The 21,844-nt window shown below is 52.8% G+C and overlaps 7 protein-coding genes across 9 annotated transcripts; 3 read left to right on the forward strand and 4 right to left on the reverse strand.

Moving 5' to 3' along the window:
- Positions 1-135: 135 nt before the first annotated feature.
- Positions 136-3,582, forward strand: PV07_11627. Of its 2 annotated transcripts, XM_016399086.1 has the most exons (3): positions 136-694; positions 752-1,348; positions 1,406-3,582. In XM_016399086.1, the coding sequence occupies exons 1-3, from the start codon at positions 391-393 to the stop codon at positions 3,064-3,066; spliced, it is 2,562 nt and encodes an 853-aa protein (XP_016243648.1). In that variant the 5' UTR covers positions 136-390; the 3' UTR covers positions 3,067-3,582. The 2 variants fall into 2 exon arrangements, with proteins under 2 accessions (XP_016243648.1, XP_016243647.1); XM_016399085.1 differs by having other exon boundaries at positions 752-3,582.
- Positions 3,583-3,768: 186 nt separating this feature from the next.
- PV07_11628 (uncharacterized protein) lies at positions 3,769-6,026 on the forward strand. The gene is made up of 2 exons (XM_016399087.1): positions 3,769-4,047; positions 4,105-6,026. The coding sequence occupies exon 2, from the start codon at positions 4,285-4,287 to the stop codon at positions 5,683-5,685; it is 1,401 nt and encodes a 466-aa protein (XP_016243649.1). The 5' UTR covers positions 3,769-4,047; positions 4,105-4,284; the 3' UTR covers positions 5,686-6,026.
- Positions 5,900-10,204, reverse strand: PV07_11629 (uncharacterized protein). Its single transcript, XM_016399088.1, has one exon. It carries the CDS (start codon positions 10,041-10,043, stop codon positions 6,507-6,509), a length of 3,537 nt encoding a protein of 1,178 aa, XP_016243650.1. The 5' UTR covers positions 10,044-10,204; the 3' UTR covers positions 5,900-6,506.
- Positions 10,205-10,466: 262 nt separating this feature from the next.
- Positions 10,467-11,722, reverse strand: PV07_11630 (uncharacterized protein). Its single transcript, XM_016399089.1, has 2 exons — positions 11,235-11,722; positions 10,467-11,162 (listed from the first exon to the last, which is right to left on the reverse strand). The coding sequence occupies exons 1-2, from the start codon at positions 11,408-11,410 to the stop codon at positions 10,721-10,723; spliced, it is 618 nt and encodes a 205-aa protein (XP_016243651.1). The 5' UTR covers positions 11,411-11,722; the 3' UTR covers positions 10,467-10,720.
- A 387-nt stretch (positions 11,723-12,109) lies between these two features.
- PV07_11631 lies at positions 12,110-14,243 on the reverse strand. Of its 2 annotated transcripts, none has more exons than XM_016399091.1 (2): positions 14,061-14,243; positions 12,110-13,989 (listed from the first exon to the last, which is right to left on the reverse strand). In XM_016399091.1, exons 1-2 carry the CDS (start codon positions 14,085-14,087, stop codon positions 12,232-12,234), a joined length of 1,785 nt encoding a protein of 594 aa, XP_016243653.1. In that variant the 5' UTR covers positions 14,088-14,243; the 3' UTR covers positions 12,110-12,231. The 2 variants fall into 2 exon arrangements, with proteins under 2 accessions (XP_016243653.1, XP_016243652.1); XM_016399090.1 differs by having other exon boundaries at positions 12,110-13,999; positions 14,051-14,243.
- A 694-nt stretch (positions 14,244-14,937) lies between these two features.
- Positions 14,938-16,700, reverse strand: PV07_11632 (uncharacterized protein; the record flags this gene model as incomplete). The annotated part of the gene is made up of 3 exons (XM_016399092.1): positions 14,938-15,691; positions 15,771-16,359; positions 16,418-16,700. The coding sequence occupies 3 exons, from the start codon at positions 16,698-16,700 to the stop codon at positions 14,938-14,940; spliced, it is 1,626 nt and encodes a 541-aa protein (XP_016243654.1).
- Positions 16,701-17,909: 1,209 nt separating this feature from the next.
- On the forward strand, positions 17,910-20,109 carry PV07_11633 (uncharacterized protein; the record flags this gene model as incomplete). Its single annotated transcript, XM_016399093.1, has 7 exons — positions 17,910-18,265; positions 18,325-18,670; positions 18,729-18,767; positions 18,820-19,155; positions 19,245-19,413; positions 19,473-19,640; positions 19,738-20,109. The coding sequence occupies exons 1-7, from the start codon at positions 18,100-18,102 to the stop codon at positions 20,107-20,109; spliced, it is 1,596 nt and encodes a 531-aa protein (XP_016243655.1). The 5' UTR covers positions 17,910-18,099.
- Positions 20,110-21,844: the final 1,735 nt, after the last annotated feature.

Genomic DNA, 21,844 nt, shown 5'->3' on the forward strand with positions numbered 1-21,844 from the left:
CGTGGTGCCTGGAAGCCCTGGTTTGTCCCTGGGCTTAGCCGCCTCAGCACCGTCCAAGTCTCAGGTGCTTGGCAATTCCCTCCCCCAGAATCTGTGGCCGCCTTTGCTTTTGCCTTTTTGAAACTAAACAAGCCTCTTGAATGTGTTCCGGCCACAATCATTCTGTCTTCATGTCAACATCACTGTGCTTTTAGATCCAACTCACCCGCTCATCACTTGCCTCACCCTGTAACCTCCCTTCACCGCGGGGCCGGCTGCTCTTTTAGTAGCTGCGACTTCCACTAATTTACGATTATTGTCACCGTCTCCCTTTGTCAACCGCCACGAGCCACACCTCCCTTCCATCCTTCTTCTTCAACATCCCTCCACATCCTTCACACCTACACAGCAATGGCAGAAGTCCAAAGCCGCGGAAGCGGCCTAAGAGGTCGTGGCGGATTTAGAGGTGGCAGAGGTGGTTTCCGTGGCACTCGCAATCCTTCGAGATCACAACACAAACCAGATCACGACCAAGAGAACCTCCCTCCCGCGCCGCTAGAAGATCAGGGTGAAGTCGGTGAACTGCTCAAGAAGTTTGGCGACAAGGTCCCTCTCCTCAAAGAAATCTGTCCCGGTTGGAGCGATGAAGATTTGGTCTATGCCTTGAACGAAACCGACGGCGATGTCAATGCTGCTGTTGATCGCATTTCAAGTGGTGAGAGAGCTAATATTTATGTTCCTATGCCTGAAATCGCTAACCATCCTACTTTAGGTACCATCTCACAATGGGGTGAGGTCAAGAAGAAACACCCCAAGCCCAAAGAGATTCCTCCCGCATCAACCGACGCTTCTACTCGGGGTCGTGGCCGTGGTAATTTCGAAGGTCGAGGAAGAGGTCGCGGTGCTGAACGTGGTGCTAGAGGTGGCCGGGGTGCAAAATCAGTCTCTGCCGCACACACAAATGGTACAAAACCCGCACAGACGACTGACGGCTTGGATTCTGCCACCCCCGCTCCAGCGGACGCTGCTGCGGTCGACACTGCCCCGACAAATGGTGATGCGACAGCCACAGAGAGTTGGCCAAATGAGCCTGGGAAGGACTCACTCACTTCTTTGCAAACCGAAGAGCCCAAGCCCGCTTCCGCTGCAGCGCCAGCTACCGCCAAACCCGGCGGGTGGGCTGGATTGTTTGCCAAACCACCCCCTGCTCCAGCTCCCAAGAAGGCTCCCGCACCCCCTCCCCCTGCTGTTGCGCAGCCTGAACAACTACCAGTTGAACCCGAGCCGGTCATCGAGGAGCCCGTACCTCCTACTGAGCCAATCGCCCCGCCCCCGATCGAAGCGGTGGATTACAACCAAGAAGGACCAAGTGAGCTGCCATCCGCGCCGCATTCGGACACAGGAAAAGATCTAACACCACCTAAAGATGAACTCACAGAACAGAATCTGGAGAAGCTCCCAGACACGTCCCACCCCATTGAATCTGCCACTGCAGCTAGCACCGTCGCAAGCACCCAAGATCCACTCGCTGCACCGGAAGCTTCCAAGACCGCCGCTCGACCAGTCTCAGGTTACGCTGCCACCGCGTTGAAAGCCACCGGAGGCACCAGTCGATCTGCTAGCTTCGCGAGAAAGGTTATGGAGCAGCAAGAGGCAGTAGTTATGCCCGGCAATCACGCCATTGAAAAGGCGGCTGTACAATTTGGCAAGTTGGGATTGAACGGACCGGATGATATTGATGTCGACGAAGACAGAGAGGAGCCGGAGACACGTACTCAACTTCCAGACGACTCACCCGCTGCTCCCCGTGCTTCATTGCCTCCAGCTGTGCCCGAAGCCCAGCAAACACCCGCTGCTGCTCCGACTCAACCGCTGGCCGAGGCTTCAGCGACTGCTCAACGACAAGCACCTGGCCTGCCTTCCGCCCCCCAGCCGGCTCACGAACCGTCACCTCAGACTTCCTCGGCGTATGCAGAGCAGTACAGATATGGTCAAGGCCAGAAACCGTTCGATCCCTTCGGTCAACCTCCAACCACTCAGGCCCAGACTCAAGAGCCCTTTTCCAACCAAGTCCCGAGCCAACCTAGCACGGCGACCTCTCAGCCGGACTATTCTTCTTACTACGGTCGCGACGCTTACAATTACTATGGATATGGCCATGGGCAAGATGCTCAACGTTCTGGCAGCACGTTTGGTACTTCGGCTCCGGACAGTCAAGGGCAGTATGCCACGTCACGTCCCCAACACGGAATGGGTCAACAGGAAGCACAAGGCAGTGGACAAAATACTCCGGCACCTGGCATTCCCGGTCACCCGACCCAGCAACCTTCTGGTCACATGCAGCAAAATCAAGGTCATGGATATCCTGGTTACGGCTACCCGAGCGCATACAACCAACAGTATCCTCAGTATGGTGCCAATTATATGGGCTCGATAAACCACCGTTACGGAGCGAATCGACCCATGTTTGATGATGTACGACGTCAAGAAAACGAATACTATGGCAGTCAATACAATTATGGTGCACAAAACCACTATGGCAATACGTACAAGTCGAACATGTATGGACAACCTCAGCAAGGCTACTCCTATGAGCACTCGTCGTCCCCGGCGAATGTCAGCGGTTTTGGGCGAGAGGGTGGTTATGGTCGAGCAGGGTCGGCTCAGCCTTCTGAGGCTCAGCAGAGTGCTGCGGGCAGCACCAGCTTTGGTGGCATGCCTGACCCGTTCGGACGTTCATCCTCCAGCTTTGGACAGGCTCAGGGTTTGGCTCAGCAGCATGGGGCTCATTCCGAGGACCCCGCCAAACCGTCAGGACCAAGTCCCTCGATGCAAGGTGGCCGCCCTGGATCTGCCGTGAACAGCTTCCCCGGTCAGCAGCAAGGTGGCTTGCCTCCTCCATCGCAGCACTCGGGTCAACAGGCTTTCGGCGCGTATCCTCAATATGGAGGTGGATTGGGCAGCGGCCACCAAAACACTCATCAGAACACTGGATACGGAGGCTATGGCTCGAATACTGGATTCGGCACTTATGGCGGATACGGTGGCGGCCGAGGATGGAACGGCAGCTATGGTTCTGGCCATTAGTGCATGGGTGAAGTAAAACGACACGAGCCTTCAGCAACATCGTCTCTCCTCTATTTTATCTCACGGAGTCGGGCATTCGATTCTTCTGCGAAAGGAAAAAATGGCGAAAAGCACGGACAGAATGTCGAAAACTGTTATTGCGTCGAGACCATGCGCCTGTTGCGGGGGAAAGGGGTATCTGAATTGCCCGGTCTTTTCTTCATTAATTGCGACTGTACTTGTACACAAACAAATTCTTGCCGGCAAAAGGCTGATAGCATTGAAGGATGGATGAAAGCAACACTAGGTCTCTGGGAGGGTGTGCATTCCCGAAATTGTCATCATGGATAGGAAGGGAGCAAAAAGTGATACGTGATAGTACCGGCAAGGGAGGCCCGGGGGGTTTTACTGCATGGTGGCAGCAACAGCCCCGAAGGGCACTGTCTGAGTTGAATGGATCAATGAAATTCCCGACAGCAGTAGAGAGAGGTGTCATGTCGTATCCTGTTCTGCCGTTGGTGATGTTGCCGCCGTCGTCGTCGTCGTCGAGCCTTGCTTGGTGTTGCCTTTGCCGTATGGATCATGTGACCAGGCTGTATCTGCGAAACTCGGAAGAACTCGGAACTCCCGGTTCCGGCTTGGCAACATCGAGCGAGTTCGTATTCTACTCCTGTACGGGATCAAATGCTTCGTATCTTTCTATTTCTCTCACCGCTTTGACGATGCCTCTTTCGGGTCCATCGCAGGCCAAATGACGTTCTATGTATGGAGCGCTGACCAAGGCTCCTGCATCCTGCTGAGGTGAAGTATGACCGAACAGATGCACCCCGGGCTTGCAACGGTTCCCGACCTGTTCCTTGATTCGGTTTGGAAGAATTCTCCTCTGATTGGCTGCTCTGCAACGTTCCCCTAGACCCATGGAACTGGGCGCGTCGCCACGGCGTCCCAAGATTCTAGGCAGGCTTGTCAAAGTCAATGTTCCTATCAAGCACGGGCCATCAGGTAAGCCCTTTGCTTCCTTGTTCGCCCAGTCCAGACTGCTGCCTGATGATACATTAGTCCATCGACGAGACGAACGATGGCGACCGCGTTGTGATCTGCTAGTTAGTAAGTGAGTAAGACCAACTGGTTGCGACTCGAGCACTCTAGAGGGTGATATATATCTTCGTTTCCGTCATCTCCAAGACAAAGTTCGTCCCCCGGGGAGAATCGAACTATATCAGGCGCCCTGTTGAAGCAATGGCGGCCCCGAACAAACCTCGCATCGTCATCGTCGGCTCTGGCTGGGCAGGCTTTTACCTCGCCGAGAACATCGATCTCAATGCCTATTCCATCACCTTGATCTCCCCGCGTCGTACGTCGGCATACACGCCGCTCCTGGCCTCTGCGGCGGTAGGTCTGTTCAACTTCTACCTGGCCGAGGAACCGGTCCGCAGCAAATCGCGGTCCGCACTGCGCTTCATCAAAGCCAACGTTCTCGACGTCAATTTCCAGACCAAGACGTGTTGCTGTGCGCCGGCCTTTGAGGAAGACCCGCGACTCGCCAACGACGAATTCGACGTCGAGTATGACTATCTAATCTTGGCGCCCGGATGTATGCCGAACACGTTCGACACGCCCGGCGTAGCGGAGAACGCCATCTTCATCAAGAACGTCTCGGACGCGATGAGAGTGCGCAAGACGCTCTTTGATCTGCTCGAGAAGGCCTCGCTTCCCAACGTGTCCCCCGAACGGGCGCGCGAGTTGCTCCACATCGCCATCGTCGGCGGGGGTCCCACCGGCATCGAGCTCACGGCCGAGCTGGACGATTTGTGCCAGGACGAGCTGCGGTACACCTACCCACTCGTCGCGCAGTACGTGAGCATCTCCGTCTACGACGTGGCGCCGCACATCCTGAGCGCGTACGACAACAAGCTGCACGAGTACGCCGCGAGTCAGCTGGAGCGGCGCCACATCGACGTGGCGCCCAACACGAGGATCGAGCGGGTCGACGACCAGGCGCTGTACATCAAGGACAAAGGCCGTGTCCCCTACGGGATGCTGATCTGGGCGACGGGCAACAAGCATGTCCCGCTGCTGGACCAGATCGACGTCAAACTGTCCCAGCGGGGCCTCAAGCGCGTCTTGACGGACGACCACCTCCGGGTCTTCCAGAACGGAGACATCGGCCAGGTCCACGACGGGGTCTTTGCCCTCGGCGACGCAGCCGACGTCGAAGGCGCGTCCCTCCCGACCACGGCCGAAGTCGCGGTCCAAAAGGCGCAGTACCTCGTGCAGAACTTCAACGCGCTCGCCAAATCCCGGGCCAAGAAGCCCGCTGGCTCGCCGCCACCACCACAACAACCACCACCCTCCGAGCTATCCTCTACTACCGCTACCGCTAACGCTCCCGCCGAGAGCAGCACCGCCTTCAGCAGCCCGTTCGCGTACTCGCAGAAACAACTGGTCTCGTACATCGGCGCGCACGACGGCGTCATCGCGGGCAAGGGCCCCAACCACGAGGGCTGGACGGGGCGGAGCGCCTGGCTGGCCTGGCGCAGCGGCAGCCTGATGTGGAACCGCAACTGGCGCAGCCGGGTGGTCATTGTCTTCACCTGGGTCCTGAACCGCGTGTGGGGGAAGGAGATTGCCCGCATGTGAAAAGACGGAGTGTTACAAGGAGGTGCGAAGAAAGAAGAAGAAGCAGGCGGGGCGGGGTGAGGGAAAATAACGGGACGGGAAAAAGGAATAACGGGCGACTTACTACTTACTATTTACTCCTTGCTACGGGGTCTTATGGGTCTTATTGGTCGTAATGAATTGGATGATGGAGGCAGTCTCGCGGACAGAACGCAACTCACTTACGAACATTGGTCTCGTTGGCTCCACTAATGAATACGAAGCAGAAACCCAAAGGGACACAGACTGTAGAGCAGGACAGAAACAGAACAACAGCAGTCATGAAAGAGCTGCCAACTCAAGAGTCACCCGTTGGTCCCTACACTAGGAGTACAGTCAACAGCGGTACCGAGTACATAATCTCGACTTGCAGCAGCAATTCCCACCAAACGACGTAAAAGCCCAGGTACGCTTCACTTCACCACTGTTGCTGGGCAGAAAACATGCCGAAACTTTGACTCCTTTTGTGAACAGCAAGGCTTGTCCTTGTCCTCCCATCTCTTCATGATCCAAAGATACAGCCCAGCGTCCTAGAAGCGAACAAACTCGAGAGGTAACGCGGTTCCGGTGCGGTGCCTCGCACACAGGGTACAAAGCAGAGACCGAACCATGGCCGTCACCAGTGCCTTGCCAACGCCGTGCAGACTTGGATTCCTGGACCTGGTTTTCCCATCCGTTTTATATCCACCCTGCCAACTCCATACAATGTCACCCGGCTCCGACATGCACGAAGTGAAACGTAGTCGCCCATCCAAGCAATCAGTATCCGCACAGTATCCTGCACAACCGTGTCGTTGAATCGTTCATAAAATTTCGTCATTCATCATACTCAAACCCTCCATTTCGATAGGGTTGGCGCCACTGGGACCGGAAATGAGACTTTTAACCGCTTGAGCAGCGGATTTCGTAGCAGTCGCCATGATGCTCCTGGTCCTGTCGTCATCAACGAAGCCATCCCACCACCCCAACCACATTCCCATAACCTTACACACAGCCACAATCAGTCTCCAAACCACGCTTGAGACCGTCACCACAGGTGCAATTAGCATACTTCCCAAGCTCCCACCGAGGATCCATCTGTAGAGCATTGTCGGAAGTACGAAAGGAAACTCAGGCTCTGGCTGAGTTGGCCAGATATACCGCTCTGCATAGAGCGGCCTTGCGTAGATCTCTGCTAGGACGCATTCGAGGATATACCATATCCAGATGGAGAAGGTGAGATATCCGAGCCACGTGGGACTACCCGGAAGAACGTCGATGAAACGGTTCCGGCGCTTGTTGTCCTGAGATGCTGTGCGCGGGTGGAACAGCAGGGGAATGGGGAGAGTGAATGTTGTGTAGGCAATGGGTAGTGCCATGAAGGACGAGATGGCAACCGGCTCTTTTTGGTGAGGAAGGTGAGAGATGTCATCATTGCTTCGACCACATCTCACGCAGGGTTGATTTGGATCCTCGACAGCCACCAGCGCCTGCATTTGTTGATCCGGTCCTGTCAAAGACATCGATGGTGTGTGAGAGACCTTTTGTTCTAGCCGGGCGATGCCCTTTCTAGCTTCATGCAAATTTGACATCAATCGTTCCATCCGACTTGTCAAATGACCAATAAATGCAACCTCAGATGCTGATGAGGTATCCTCATCTAAGGCAATAGGAGCAGTCAATTTATTCCTCTCTCTGAGAGCTAGGACTTCCTCCTCAGCACCAGCTTTGATAAGGCTAGTGAGGTCTGCGGTGATATCTGCAGCATCGGTAAGGAGGTCTTCAAAGCTCTGGATAGTCGCGTCGCCCAGGTTAAGCGTGTCATTCTCGTCTCGAGGAGGATCAGTGATGTCGTGTGATACTAGCCGCTTCTGTTTGGCTTCATTCAAAACATTAGTCAAGGCGCTTTTGGGAAGAATGACCTCTTCTTTCTTTGGGGCAATTTTTGACCCTGGCTCCTCCACCGGAGCTGCTGGCGGAGGGGCGTTATGTTCCATGCCATCCGCTGCCGCAACGTCTGTTGGAGTCTCTCCAGTCACTAATTCCTCCGTCTCCTCTTCGACAATCCTCGGTATCTGGATATTCGGAACTCGATCTCCGTTAGGTAGCGGCGTCTCTATCCAGCCTCCCGCATTGACATGAGGCGTTTGCGCATACTTTGTAACCCTTTGAGTTTGGTTTCTTGTCTTGACGGTATCTGGTAAAATGGTATCGGTCCATCCGCCCGTGACTCTTGGAGTCTCGGCTACTTTTTTCTTATTGTCGATGTTGTCGTGATCTGCAAGTGAAGATTGAGACTTCAAGTCATCTTCTAAAGTGGGCAACGGGACTGCAGACGCATCGTCAAGAACAAGAGACAACTCATGTGTAGCTGGACTTGGTCTTGGGGTAGTGCTGACGGCCCGGGCTAGCCTCTGTAATTGATCCAAAGAATCTGGCATTGATCGCTGGGACGATTTGGACTTGTCCGTACTGCTGCTTGACGACCTGTAAACGACGACTGGTGTATTGGGTACTGCTTCTCCCAGATCCTTCAGGTCGACATTATCGGCTTTTGGCGACGTCTCTTGTGGCTCTGGCGGTGCTGATTTGCGCTCCTGCGGACTAAAATTCCGAGAAGTCTTACGGACAATGACATTCGGATCCTTTTCACGGATCTTGTCCAGTCTGTTTGTAGTGACAGCCTGTCTGGCGAGGTCTTCTATCTCTTTCTCTCTGAGGGTGTCATTGAGGTTCGTCCGCGTACGCACTGGTGGGCTTTCTGACACCTGGAATGAAAGGCCTGTGAAGTCGTTCTCCCATTTCCGCATCCGGTCCATGGACCTTTGTGTTTTAATGGAAGATGGCATGGATTTTGGCGGGGTGTCTTGGGGGGTTGAAGACTTTTCAATAGATGGTAATGGGATGTCGGCAGCTGCAGCAGCCCAGTCAATTTGGGACTCGCTAGGGTCAGTATCCTCTCGAGCTTTTGCAGCACGTCTCTCCGCTGTCTCTTTGCGCCACCTGGCAAGGAATGAACGTGTTGCTCGATCCTCGTCCGGGTGCGGAGTCGTCCCGGGAAGAGGCTCGGATACTGTTGAAGCAATAGAGGCAACTGTAGGGTCATCGGGAAGTCCCTGATCTTCCATCGTCTCGGAAGGCGTCCCGTGAGGACGGGGTCGACCATAGGCACGCGAAAACGCTAAGACCTTTGGTACGGATGCTGGTCTCTGTGTTTCACTGTCTTCGTTGTTTTCCTTCTTCGGCCGACTGGATTTGCTGAATGCGACCAATCTCTCCTTTTCCCGTAATTCCGGAGGTGTATCGCTACCATCATCATCCTCGGGTGCGATACTATTGACACCAGGACGCGTTGCTCGCCTGAAGGCTTTGACCCTCTTTTGAGGGTCGAGGTCGGCACTCGTCTCTGAGTACGTCCGGTGCAATCCGTTTGTATGTACGGCTAAAACATTGTCGAAGGAGATCGGGCCACGGCTTGCGACGCTGGCAAGACCGTTCCGTCGGTGCTCCCCATTGAGCTGGTCTTCGTTGGACTTTTCTCCAAAGTTGATCGGTATTCGGCTCTGTCTCAACTTCTCAAGCCTTGCTCGATCTTTTGCGCGATCAACAACGTGGGGCGTCAATTTGGCAGCGAGGACCCAATCAGTCAGCTCGTTCTTGAGGAAATCCAAGGTAGGCGGTTCCGAGAGACTTTCGACTCGATCATCTACGGGACTCTGCATATTTGCGCGCGATGGCGATGAAGATTGAACCGGCGTCAGTTGTTGCGAAACATGTGCAGGCTCTGAAACTATTCCTTCTCTTGTGGGGCTCATGTCCAGATTTGTCTCAAATGTATCCTGCTGATTGCCGCCATTGATCTCATCCTCTTCGCTGTCCACATCCCTCTCCGTCGCGGCTAGATCCTCCTCGTCCGCTATTCTTTGGTAGGACTCGTGCAGGCCGCCGGGGGGACTGGAGAACTCGGTAGGGCTATTGAGAGGCGGGCCGTGTCTGGAATGCGGCGGTGTCGTGAGCCCATTCGTTCGCGCAGGGCTTGGACTTTTCCTCCTGGACAGCTTCGGTGAAGGCTTCAAGTGTCTGCTAGTCCGGGCCGCAGTATAGTCGAACAATGAAGTGCGAGTCGACCGATTGCCGGAATCTTTGCCTGTCTGCAACGCTTTGCTTGTGCCCAGGGCGCGTCGAGGTTTGACAGGCCCCGTCTTGACTGGAGACGGAATATGCGAGACATCTGAGATACGGGAGTCGTCAATCAAGCTGTCCGTGAAGAACTCGTCACTTGGTAAAGTCCTGTGCAAGGGAGCGATCGCCGCGTTGCGCTGGGCGGTTGAAAGAGGATTGTTTTCTTTGTTCCGAGACATGGCGCGTGGAGTTGCATGCTTAGTCGTCGCATGCTACCTGATCCAGTTCTGCAGATGCAATTGTTGTGAGGCCATGTGGCAAGGACGTTCCAGCGCAGCACACGCGGAGACTTGAGCGTGGATATTGGGCCAAGTTGCAAACAAACACCCAAAGTGGAATGGGACTCGGATGCAAGATACGAGTGGAGAAAAGGTCGTGCCTGAGGCTGGTGGTGATGCGCATCTTCGCTTCACGGCGTGACTTCTTTGGGGTGAATATCCCGCCGCTCTGTGCATAAATCATCTCTAGTCATGTGAGTCTAAAGCGGCATGGTTTCCAGCTTCTATGCATAGCTCGAGGCTCTTGAGAATTGGATTGGACTTCCTCATCATCAGCAAGGCTCTCCTCTGATCCGGAGGACTTTCTAGTATATAGGTCTTTGGCTTTGATGACCATGTTCCTGGTGCTCTATTATGCTCCCCTCACATTTCCGCTGTATTACTCACACACTCTTGTGCTCCAACTCCGACAAAATTGACTCCTACCACAAAGTACGAGTAAAGTACAAAGATCCCACCGACTCTAACACCGCAATCATGTGTATCGTGAACCGACATTGACATCTAAAGCTCCTCTGCAATGCCGGGGTATGCCGGGCTCCACGACCAGGAAAGAAAACCCATGCAACTTCCTCTCCTCAACCTGCAGAAAGATACTTCCACCTCTCCCTCGCCTCGCTCTCCCTTCTCTGCTTCTCTTCCTCGCTTACCATTTCCACGCCTTGAGCAATCCTCTCATCCCTCGCCTCGACCACTGTTCTGACTTTCCAAGCCATGGCTGCAACCGCGCCGTATAGCACCGCGCTAATAAACTGCAGTGCAACCATGACATCCCAAATACTTTCATTCCCACCGGTGGCCGACGGGCATTCATTGCGTTGCAGCGACCCGTGAGGGTGATTTCCAACGCAGGCGCCCATGAAGAGGATAGAGCTGACAAAATGGATGATTGATAGTGTTGTGGAGAACCACAATGCCAGTCGAGGTGGATTGACCCGGGCGAGCACGTGTAAGTGGAGAGAAGGGATGGCATTAAAGAAGGCCAGCCCTGGGATGAGGATAGGCTGAATGACTTGGCCGCTGGCAGGAGGTCTGGTGTTAGTATTATCCCCAGGCGAAAGCATCGCGAAGTTGGAATGAGTGGCGACTTACAAGTTCAGGTCGGTGGTCAGCGAAGCGATCCATACCGCACCAAGTGCAATCTCGGCCATGCTCAGAAGGCCGATCGCAAGTACAAACCACGGTGCATAGCCTGTCCATTTTGATGCTCTTCTCCAGCGCTCGTCGCCACGGAAGGAGGCGTCAGAGAGGCCTTCAATCCCAAGCATTGCTGGATAGAAGGCTTTATTTCTGGCGACTTGTGTTGTCTAAAGAGGATAGCTGCAGCGATGTGAAAGTAGGGGTCGTAGCAGTGGTGGGCCCCCTTTCACTTCTTCTCGAGAAGCAGTCCTACAAGATCGGAACTCCTTTCTGTGATTTCGTCGTCTGCCTTCTCAAGGAGCAACGCCACATCGCAACCCTGAGTCGGTCACACGCTACTGTTGAATGTCGGCCGCGAAGAGAGCGGGATAATTTGTAGACTTGGGACAATCACGACAATCCAGGAAAGGCTACCTCAAGGGTTTTGATGATAAAGCCCGTCTGGGGTGGTCGACAAAAGAGTGGAATCATCGTCGCCGGGGCCCCTCATTCTTTAAGGACCTACGCAGATCTCAATGTCGCAGTACTAGTAGTAGCGTGCAGTGTAGTATGTCGATCAATTACGAGTCCTCGTACCTCCGAGTTCCGTCATCGTGCCGTGTGTGGGGAAGATATGTAGAGGAAGGCCTGATCGTCGCCCGCGCAAAGCCTTGATTCGATGTGGGCAAGGGAAGGCGAGCAAGGCTTGCAGTTGCTTGGTCAAGGCTTCGTTGTTGGGTCTTGTGCTCCATCGGCTCTGGTGCCGGATTCCGCTCTGCGCGAATACGAACATTGCGGCTTGGTGGAGTGGCAGACGCTGCGCACAATGTGGCTGGAGAGTGTTCGACCTCTCTCCACAAGCTCTGCAAAGGCTGCCCTCAACATGGGATCCTAAAGTGTACTGCTACATAAACAAATTGTGCCGTAACTCATGAACATCGTCGCAGTCCGCCAATCGACCAAATGGGAGTCACCCCCAGATCTCTGCGATTTTGGTGCTCAAGGCCTTTCCCACCTTCTTCCGAGGAATAGTAGACCCGAGGCGATCGCTTATCATCGCATCCCTCGCAGTGCCCTTCTCTTGCCCTTCAAAAGCTTCAGCCAGAGCACGCGGTGTCGGCCAGATTTTCTGAATTTCAATGGCCTTCTCTCCAGTGACACCTCTTGTACACATCAACATCCTGAGATAGACATCTCGAAGCGTCATGCTCTCCGATTTGTCACACATGGCACTAAATACGGAGAATGTCATGCCAAAGGCTCTCCCCGGTGAAGTCTTTCTGAACCGTTCGAGTAATAACGATACGGCCTCGGCCTCGAAGCTTTGAGCTGGAATGACGTTGATGTCCTTGCTTTCGTACAATCCCTTCAGGGTTTTGGTCATTCTGGCAAGGTAACGAATCGTATCATCCAGCTTCGACGTTTGCTTGACAAAGAAGTTGTCAACCACTTGCATACTAGCGACAGCACTCTCCAACGCGTCGCCATACTTCTCACTTCTTTCTGAAGAGATTGAGTACTCTTCGATGAGGTAGGTCACATTCTTGATCCCTGACCTGTGCAGCCGGAATTTCTGTTCGTGGAAGCGCCCGTCTTTAATACTGCTGATCAGGTCATCGAGCCGCTTGCGCTCTAGTATATGTTCCAAAACGATTTCCACTTTGTCGCCGGCTTCCTCACCGACGATTGCTGCCTTGAGACTATTAGCGTAGAGTGGATTTACTTCTGCAACCCACAAGACGTCGCCTAGTGGCAGTGAGCGGATAATTGGAGCTATGCCCTGCTTTTTCAGCTCCCCAGATATGTAATCTCGGTCAGTTGTTGTGCGGACTTCGCGCATATCAAGCACCATTTTTACCTCGAAGCTTCCTGCCGGCAGGATAATGGTGTCTTGCACAGAGGAGCTGGAACTAGTCGGTCTTTGCCCAAGATTTCCGCTCCTCGGGCGGCCAAAACTCATCTCCGGTTCCGGCTCTGGCCAGTCGTTCTCAGAGATCGATAACACTTCCAAGTGGTCAAACGCCCCGTGAGCTGGGGCGCCACTAAGCTGGGTGTGCTGTGGTGGAGCGGCCGAAGCAGACTGTTTCTTCCTAGGTTCTGGCGTGACTGATTTCGAACCATCTAGGCCACGAGTTGGTGCAGACTTTCGCTGGTTCGGTTTGTTCGCAGCAACAACTCGACCGCCAGCGCTTGCCTGTATACCTTCGGCGACCTCCCATCCTTCATCCGACAAGTAATATCTTTTCGTCGGATGACCTTTAGTACAGACAAGCTCTTTTGACTCCAATGTTTGCATCGACTTCCATGCTGTGAAGAATTTGGTAGGATCACTCGGAACAGTGTAGCTCGCATCGCAGTGAGGTTGTGCCAATTCAATGAGGTCAGGTTTCGGGATAGCCTGATTGCTCTCTCGGTCTAAGCTGCCGAGAGCCACTATCAACCCATATGCACCAGATTTGTATTTTGGAACGTATGGTTGGGTCTTCCGCTTTCGCCGGACTGGCGACGACTGTTCAGCTTCGACTGCTTCGGCCGTATCTAGTGGCAAGCCTTCCGATGTCCTGTTTCTCTTGCGTTTCTTCTTGGGCATGGGCAGTCCGTTTTGCTCGCAATGCTGTTTCAGCTTCTCCGTAAGTCGGTCGCATAATTTTGGGCCCAGACCGTTGAGTTGTTGAGCTTCGGAAGGGTGGCTGAAAGCCAAGGGGCACGCTTTTATGGACTGATAGGCCTTTTTATAACTGTGGTTGTTAGTCCAATCGCACAAAATGTCAAAGGAGAGGGCGGAATACACAGTATAACCTTTGCTGTTTCGTTCCTTTGCCTCATCCATCCATTCCTTCAGCCATCCAGCCAGCAGCGGGTTTGCACAATCTTCGGCCATCCTCACCAGAAGAAAAGCGCAATTCAGAATCAGTCATGTATGCTGCGATAACATGCCGATACACAAGAGAAAAATAGTCTCGGTCCGATGTTGCGTTGTCGTGTTTACTCGACTGGCACAATTGAAGCTGGAGTGGCCGCATCGACGTTCCCCGCGGACGCGTCCGTGGCTTCCAAACGCGGTGTCATGTGATTGTCAGGGGCGGGCTAATGCGCCTACCTACCAAGGAATCGCAGGTTCCCCTTTCCCATTCAATTTAACATGGACTTTATGAAGCCCATCTTAGACACTTTTTAACGACTAAAATGTTCGAGCAAAATGCTCCTAAGCCTAAATCTTTTGGGTGCTATAAGGCCGCTCTCTGAAGAAGTATCCTCGAACCAAGGCGGTGAATAGACTCTGGCACTCTCGATTGCAAGAGAACAGGATAGACGGGACGATAATGAACACGCGAGAGCCCAATCCAGCTGTTGAGACCATCAGCCTGAACGCCGCGTGCCATTCCGTCCTATGCGGACGCGCTTCAAGAGCTCACTAAGACGGCGGGAAACAGGAGAGATGGTCGACGCTAGGCGATATATCGAAGGTAGTATGTTCCGCGGAGGAGTTGTTGGTACTACAAAAGAGTACCTCAAGATCAGGAATGATCACCCTGATACGTCGACGTCGATGCCGGACGATATGTAGCGGTACTTCAATTGACCGGGGAAATAGTGTAACTACATAGGGGGAAACTCGGGTTAGATCTCGGACGTTGAAGACAATGTACAATCTAACGAATATGTCTCCCTTTCCTTACCTCCTTCTTTGCGCTGGCGTGTGCTGGATCCTCAAGTCCATGCCATACGTGTGGTAATTCTGGTCCTTCAGCAGTAGACTAGCGTAAGTATTTACTGCGTTCATGTTGAGAGGCTTCGGCGGCGGCACATCTGGTGCATTGACCAGTTCCAAACAAGGTCCATCTGCCACTATAGACGAATCGTAAAGGCCGGGGTATTTCACAAAGAAACCAGGATCCAGTTTCAGCACCCATCGGCCAAAGTTTATCAGCTGCTGGCAATAGGCGCTCGTTGCTGCTTTTGTCCGTTTCAGCGGTCCTTCGCTCCACAGGTCTTGCGCCGGTCCGTGGCCTGCTGAGTCGGATGGATCGAGGGTGGCTCGTAGCGCAGTCTGAACAAGTCCGGTCACGCTTTTATATGACCGGTCAGCGGACCCATCTCGAACGGGAAATTCTTTCTGCAGCACAAATGACTTGTGCATGTTTCGGAAGACTTGGTCAACATCATATCCGTCCGACAGTATTAAAGTGTTGCGTATACTTGGAAAGGGAATCCAGTCAATGGCAGAGAGGTGTGGGAGCGCAATCTGGACAGGCGTGGGCGTGTTCGTGGCGGGAATATCGGCCGCGGCTTCGGCTGTGCGTGTGACTTGCCACCACAGCACCCATCGGATTGTCGTGTAGGAATCTGTGATCTCAAGCCAGTTCTTCATGCTGGGCCAGCATTCCTCGAAGAATCCGTCTATCATGGCGTCGATTAGTTGCGGAGCCCTGTTTTATTGATCCTGGTTAGTACCGCCGGCTCAGGAGGGAAACTTTGACCAGGACAGCAAAATTGAGAGATATATACCGGGTATGCTGGCGTGCAATTCCCCCTCGTCTGAGTATGTTGATTATGCAATCCAAGTGTGCTGAAAACACAGAAGTGGGAGCTGAGATTCCTGTATCTTTCCCACTCATCATTGTCATCGGGGTGGTAGGCGAGAAGTTGTTATCGAAGCAGGTGGTATCGTAAGCACTCCAGGTCTCATCGCTAACTGTAGCCGTACCTATCATCTCTGCATCTAATGTGTTTAAAGTATCCGATGTGTTCGGGAAAGGAACATTTGCTATTTCTTCCGAGAAATCAAACGACGATGGCTCCAACGCTTCTGGAACCCCGTCGCGCTGACATTGTATCGTTGTACAGTTTGACTGGGCCGTCTGGTGTCTGAGCGAGGGGGAAACAGACTGTGGCAGGACGTCGTTGTTTTGGGCAGTAGCTCTTGTCTGGTCGCAGCAAACAGACTCGGAGTCTGCTCTATTTTCGTGTGCTGTGGTCAAGCACACTCCCTCCGACGCTTCGGACTGTTCGCGATCTGAAAAGTCGTCCTTGTCCTCGATAATACCCTCCGGGTCTGCACTCGAAGGTTGAAGCACGTTCTGATCTTGCTTCGTGGCTGTGCCCAGCATCAGCTCTCAACATTGACCATTACACCACCTTCAGATGAGACCAACCCTTACGAAGGAGATGCGGTGCCAACGATTCTGCCGACGAATTCGCCGTCGTAGCAATGCTGAGAAGTTTACTTCGCGCTTTCTGCAGTGCTCTCCGGAGTTCGGCCACTTCTTTCATCAAGTCCTGCACGTGCAAGTTTGCATTGTCTCGTTGATAGGACGCAACTTGTTTCTCCAAATCTTGAATATATGCGGCTTTCCGCTCTCTGGTCGTTCTTTGTGCAAGACGATTTCTGATTCGCCTGGGACGTCTTAGTGTCCATTCCAGCCCTTCAATGAGCATGTCCACAAATACCTCTGATCTTTCACCCCGCTTAGGGCATTTTCTGTACCTCGATGCCCTGTGAGCGGCGCTGACATTTTACATTTGACGCGTCGATTGAGTTGGGTTAGAGAACACGGACCAATACCAGTGCCTTGGTCTACAATAATGATGGTAGTGTTTATAGGTTCTTTATACAGAGGTGAAAGGGAGGAATATGGAGGATGCTCAGTAGTTAAGTTTCCCGAGGCGCTCCCGTTTGGTAGCTTCGTGCCCACGGGGTTGACCTCGGCTAGGGCCGGATACACACACTCCTGGTTCCTTCTCGCCTTGTCCCCGCAGCCAACTCTGATATTTAACGTCCACTTCTTTCGCTCATGGCAGCACAGTCTATTTACAAGGGCCTATCTACTTTCCGTGGGCCCAGACTCGTTGTTCCATGGTCGCGAGCCAGCCTTAACCCTGAAAGTACGGCCCAAACGGTGACCTTGTGAAATGGTGTCGGAAGATTTGGGGTCGAGGTAAGAGGACACGGATCGTCATCCCATGGTTGGGATGTACCCCTTGACAAAATGGCAAAAAGAAGCAAATATGAACACGACCGGAGTAATGCCTTGTATGAAATCAGCTGCGAAAGGATCAAGCAGGAATCCGTCGAAGTGTAAAAGGATTCGATTCATTGCCACGAGGATCTCAACTTCTCAATCGCGGGCTCTGTGTCGACGAATTGGATACAACCCAGAAGAGAATGGCGATATGATCATGATGCATTCTAATTTGGTTCCGTCTTTACCCCTGATCACGAGGATCCTCGTTAGGGACAGGACATGAGTTCGCTCTTAAGGCATTACTCCGGTCGTGTTCATATTTGCTTCTTTTTGCCATTTTGTCAAGGAGTACATCCCAACCATGGGATGACGATCCGTGTCCTCTTACCTCGACCCCAAATCTTCCAACACCATTTCGTTTGCTTATGGCCTCATCATCCTGGAAACCGACAAGAACGATCTCTTTACCTCACTGCTTGGCAAAAGATACGGCAAGAGCGTTGCCTAAGCCACGAGCTCCTCCCGTGGCGAATACAATGTCCTGAACGCAAGGCTACCCATCTTTGAGGCTACAAGAACCCCTAAAATCGGTACCACCTGCGTATACAATACATTGCGAAAGATATACACGGACCAACTTTGAGGACTTGCTCAGAGCAAGACAAGCTCGAATTGATAGGAAATGTGTACTGCCTGGGTCTGGACGGGAGATCTGGGCCGGCTTTTCTGGCGGGCTGCGGCCCAAAGTACACATACCGAGAGGGCGTGTCACTGAGCGATGACACACCACCACTGCTGACACAGCTAGGGTACACTTGCAATCCCCAAGGCTGGGGTATGTGGGGACCCCATATATTCCCTATGTTTAAAACATGGGATGGGTTGCCTTCGCTTGTCTGATTCAGAGCCACAACCTCAAGTTTCTCTGCCTGATATCCGAGTCGCGGTCATTCTCCCTCACAATGGCGATCAACAAATATCAATTCCTCTGTCTCGGGTATGTCACCTTTGGGTCGATTTTCTACGGGTACGACTCCGGTGAGTTCAATGTCCATCGTATCTCCAAGTCGTGTATGGTAACTGATCATCTACTGTAGGCATTACCACGTCGATCCTGGGCTACTCGCGCTTCCTCAAGTATTTTGACCTGGACGCAACCAAAATCGGGGCTTTTAGCTCTGCATACTACGCCGGTTCGTTCCTCGGATGCGTCTTGAACTGGTATCTCCCTGACAAGATTGGACGCCTGCGAACGATCCAGCTTTCCTGTGTCATCGCAATCCTTGGAAGTTCCTTACAAACTGGTGCAAAAAGCTTTGCCGTGTTCTGTGCCGGCCGTGCCATAGGTGGTATAGCCTCAGGACTTATCTTCAGTATCTGCCCGGTCTATGCGAGCGAGATCAGTCCCCCTGAGATCAGAGGCTTCATCGGTGGATTATACGGGTATGTTGAACTCCTTACTGGCTCATATATTCGGGTTGAAAAGCTAATCCGCACGTAGGTTCAATGTCAACGCATCGTACATGTTAACGGAATGGATGTGAGTCGCGGAAGGGCACGACTTCCCTGTTTACGAAGCTAATCATGGCCAGTGGTCTGGGATTTTATTTCATCAATTCCGATGTATCCTGGAGATTACTGCTGGGTCTACAGATTGTACCGGCCATAATGATGATTGTTGGTTCTTTCTGGATGCCATTTTCTCCGCGATGGCTTGCTCTCAAAGGCCGATACGATGAAGCATTGGCCGTCCTGAAGCGGATGCATGGTGGCTTGCACGACGAGAGTTTCTACCTGCGGGAATATCACCAGATCAAGGCACAGATTGAGCTCGAAAAGTCCCAAAAGGCTGGAGTGAGGACGATTCTAACACGAAAATCGTACCGCAAAAGGATTATCATGGTGATAGGAATTGCTCTTTTCTCACAGTGAGTCTTGCTCTTCTTTTCTTCTTTCTGCGATTGCTACGTTTGGAACAGCTGAGAAGATTGCCCTGGAAGCCGACTGACCTCATCAGACTGACCGGAGTCATCCCAATTCAAAATTACCAAGTGATTGTCTACCAGACCATGGGCTTTTCGACTGTGCTGTCCTTGGTCTTGACCGGTGTGTATGGCACTATTGCTACTACCTCGGCAGGTCTAGCTATGTGTTTCTGTGACAGAATCGGAAGAAGGAAACTTATCGTAAGAGCCTCTTTGCACTGTTCTGAGCTGTCCTGAGCATTGGCTAACGGTGGAACCAGTACGTGGCGTATGGGTTCATGATCCCTGCATCTCTCGTACTTGTTATCCTATGGGCACGATACGAAGCCTCTGGGAACACAAATTTCGGTCTAGGCGTCGGTGTGGCCGTCTCCATATATCTCTTTTCGTGTGGCTACTCTGGCCCCATCAACACATTTGTACCAACGGTACGTATCCAGCGCTCTTAGATATTCTTCTCTCGAGTATTTTCGGGTCCACCTGGACCTTTATGAGTTGTGCTGACCGGTGTTACCCCTCCAACAGTACACCCCTGAGATCCTGCCTACAAGCATCCGCTCCTTTGGCGTCGCATCTTTCTATGGAACCTTCAACGCCATTGTCATTATGCTCGTCCAAGTGACTCCCTTGGCGCTGCAGTCTATAAGCTGGAAATACTTCCTAATCTTCTTCATATCAGACTGCATCGGCATTGTTCTGTTCTACTACCTCTGCCCGGAAACGAGGTTGAAGACACTTGAAGAAATTGAAGCTCTGTTCGGTGAAACAGTTGCTGAAACCCTGGAAGAAGCCGGAAAGCATTCGGAAGGCGCCGAAATGTCTGTCTACGTCGAGAACATTGAGCAAGTCGTCGACCAGAAGCACGAGGGAGGAGACTTTGAGAAAACCCCTGCCTAAGGCTGTGACTTCAAGAGGCGTGGAGGCCTTTGGGGGGGTACCACTGGAGATGTACGATTGTACGCTTGGCTCTACGGACAGCAGAGTTTCTAAGTAGTGGCAAGATAAGACGTCACCTGTCTACGATTTATACATGCCGACGCAGTGGGCAGTGATTCCCCCAAGCTATACCTGTACTACGCTCACCTCCGATGGGTTGTGCACCGTAAATGATCGGCATCAACGCAACACGTGAAAAGAAGGCCAACTTCTTAACTAATCGGTGGCACTTGTGCAGAACGATTTGAAGGTATCTCGTCCGGATACCCAAGGAGTAATACTGTGCGATCAATACTGGCAACGCCCTCTCGCTGGTACTTCGCGACCTCGTCTAGGCTCTGTATAGGCTTCCAGATTGCGGGGTGTTGTTTTAAGAGTCAGGAAATCCCGAGTCATGGGCACTCCAGAGAATGGCACCTTTACCAAGAGCAGTCCGTGTCAGTATTCTGTGACGATACCCAGGTATTGACGAGCACCTGGTGTGTATGCTTTTGCTGACATCGATCGCAGGTTTCATGACTAGGAGAGGGCTGCGTCCAAGCCTCCAAGGTGACTTACTTGGACTTTCAAACTTCTCTTTACGGAGGGCCCAAGAGATGCAGCTAGTCGCTAGGGAATGAATAGAGGCTTCTGGAATGGCCAAAGGGTCTTGGCAGACGACCGACTCGTACAGAGGTCCAGCTACTTCGGACTCATTACATACCCCATCACCCCTTGACCTCGTCAGTTGTGGAACAACAGAGCAAAATCATTTCTCTGGATGCTACGACCCTCACAGCGAATAACGATGAAACAACCCCAGATGTGTGGCCTGGACAAGTACCCATCGAAGTCGAGGGGTGCGGAGTGTGTGGCTCCGATCTACGCAAATGGCTGACTACCAGCAGCCTGACACATCCCTTGGTGATACTCTTAAGGTGTACATTTCGTCCTCGCTGGTATAAAGGTGATAGCCGAGGGAATCTGTTCTGCTGCAGAGTTACCCCTCTGGATCGACCCTCTCCCCTTACTCACGAGGATGGCAGATGTCTTACAACCAGTGGGCGCCCTGCCAGAAGATATCAAGACGGAATTGGAGCTCGAGACGAAGAAGGAATTAAACGGCATCGTCCCTGGCGCCGCCCCTGTCCTTGACAAGTACAGCCGAGAAAGTGCCAAACGGTTCCGAAAGGACGGGTTGGGCCAGTTTATCCCGTACTCGACGTCACAGTACCAAACGTACTTCAGAGACATCTGGATAGATGAAGATGCCGTGGACCCGGGAGTCCACTCACTCACAGACGGATCACGTTGTGAGATTTTGGTCGTCGGTGCCGGCTACGGCGGGTTGCTGGCTGCCGCGAGACTGATCCAAGCCGGCGTTGATGTGAACGATATCCGTCTAATTGATGCTGCCGGCGGTTATGGTGGGACGTGGTATTACAACCGCTACCCTGGGCTGATGTGTGACGTGGAAAGTTACATCTATATCCCCCTGCTGGAAGAGCTGGGGTACATGCCCAAACACAAATACTCTTACGGGCCCGAGTTGAGACAGCATGCAGAAAACATCGCCGACCACTTCAATCTCAGGGACAAAACCCTCTTCCAGGTCAAGGCCATTGACATCACCTGGGACAGCTCGAAGAATGACTGGGTCACTAGACTGGAGTCCACACGCCGAGGACAAGAAGGTAACAAGATCTCCGTGTCGTCT

The sequence above is a fragment of the Cladophialophora immunda genome, assembly GCF_000835495.1.
Source record: "Cladophialophora immunda strain CBS 83496 unplaced genomic scaffold supercont1.7, whole genome shotgun sequence".
In the NCBI taxonomy this organism is placed as follows: domain Eukaryota; kingdom Fungi; phylum Ascomycota; class Eurotiomycetes; order Chaetothyriales; family Herpotrichiellaceae; genus Cladophialophora; species Cladophialophora immunda.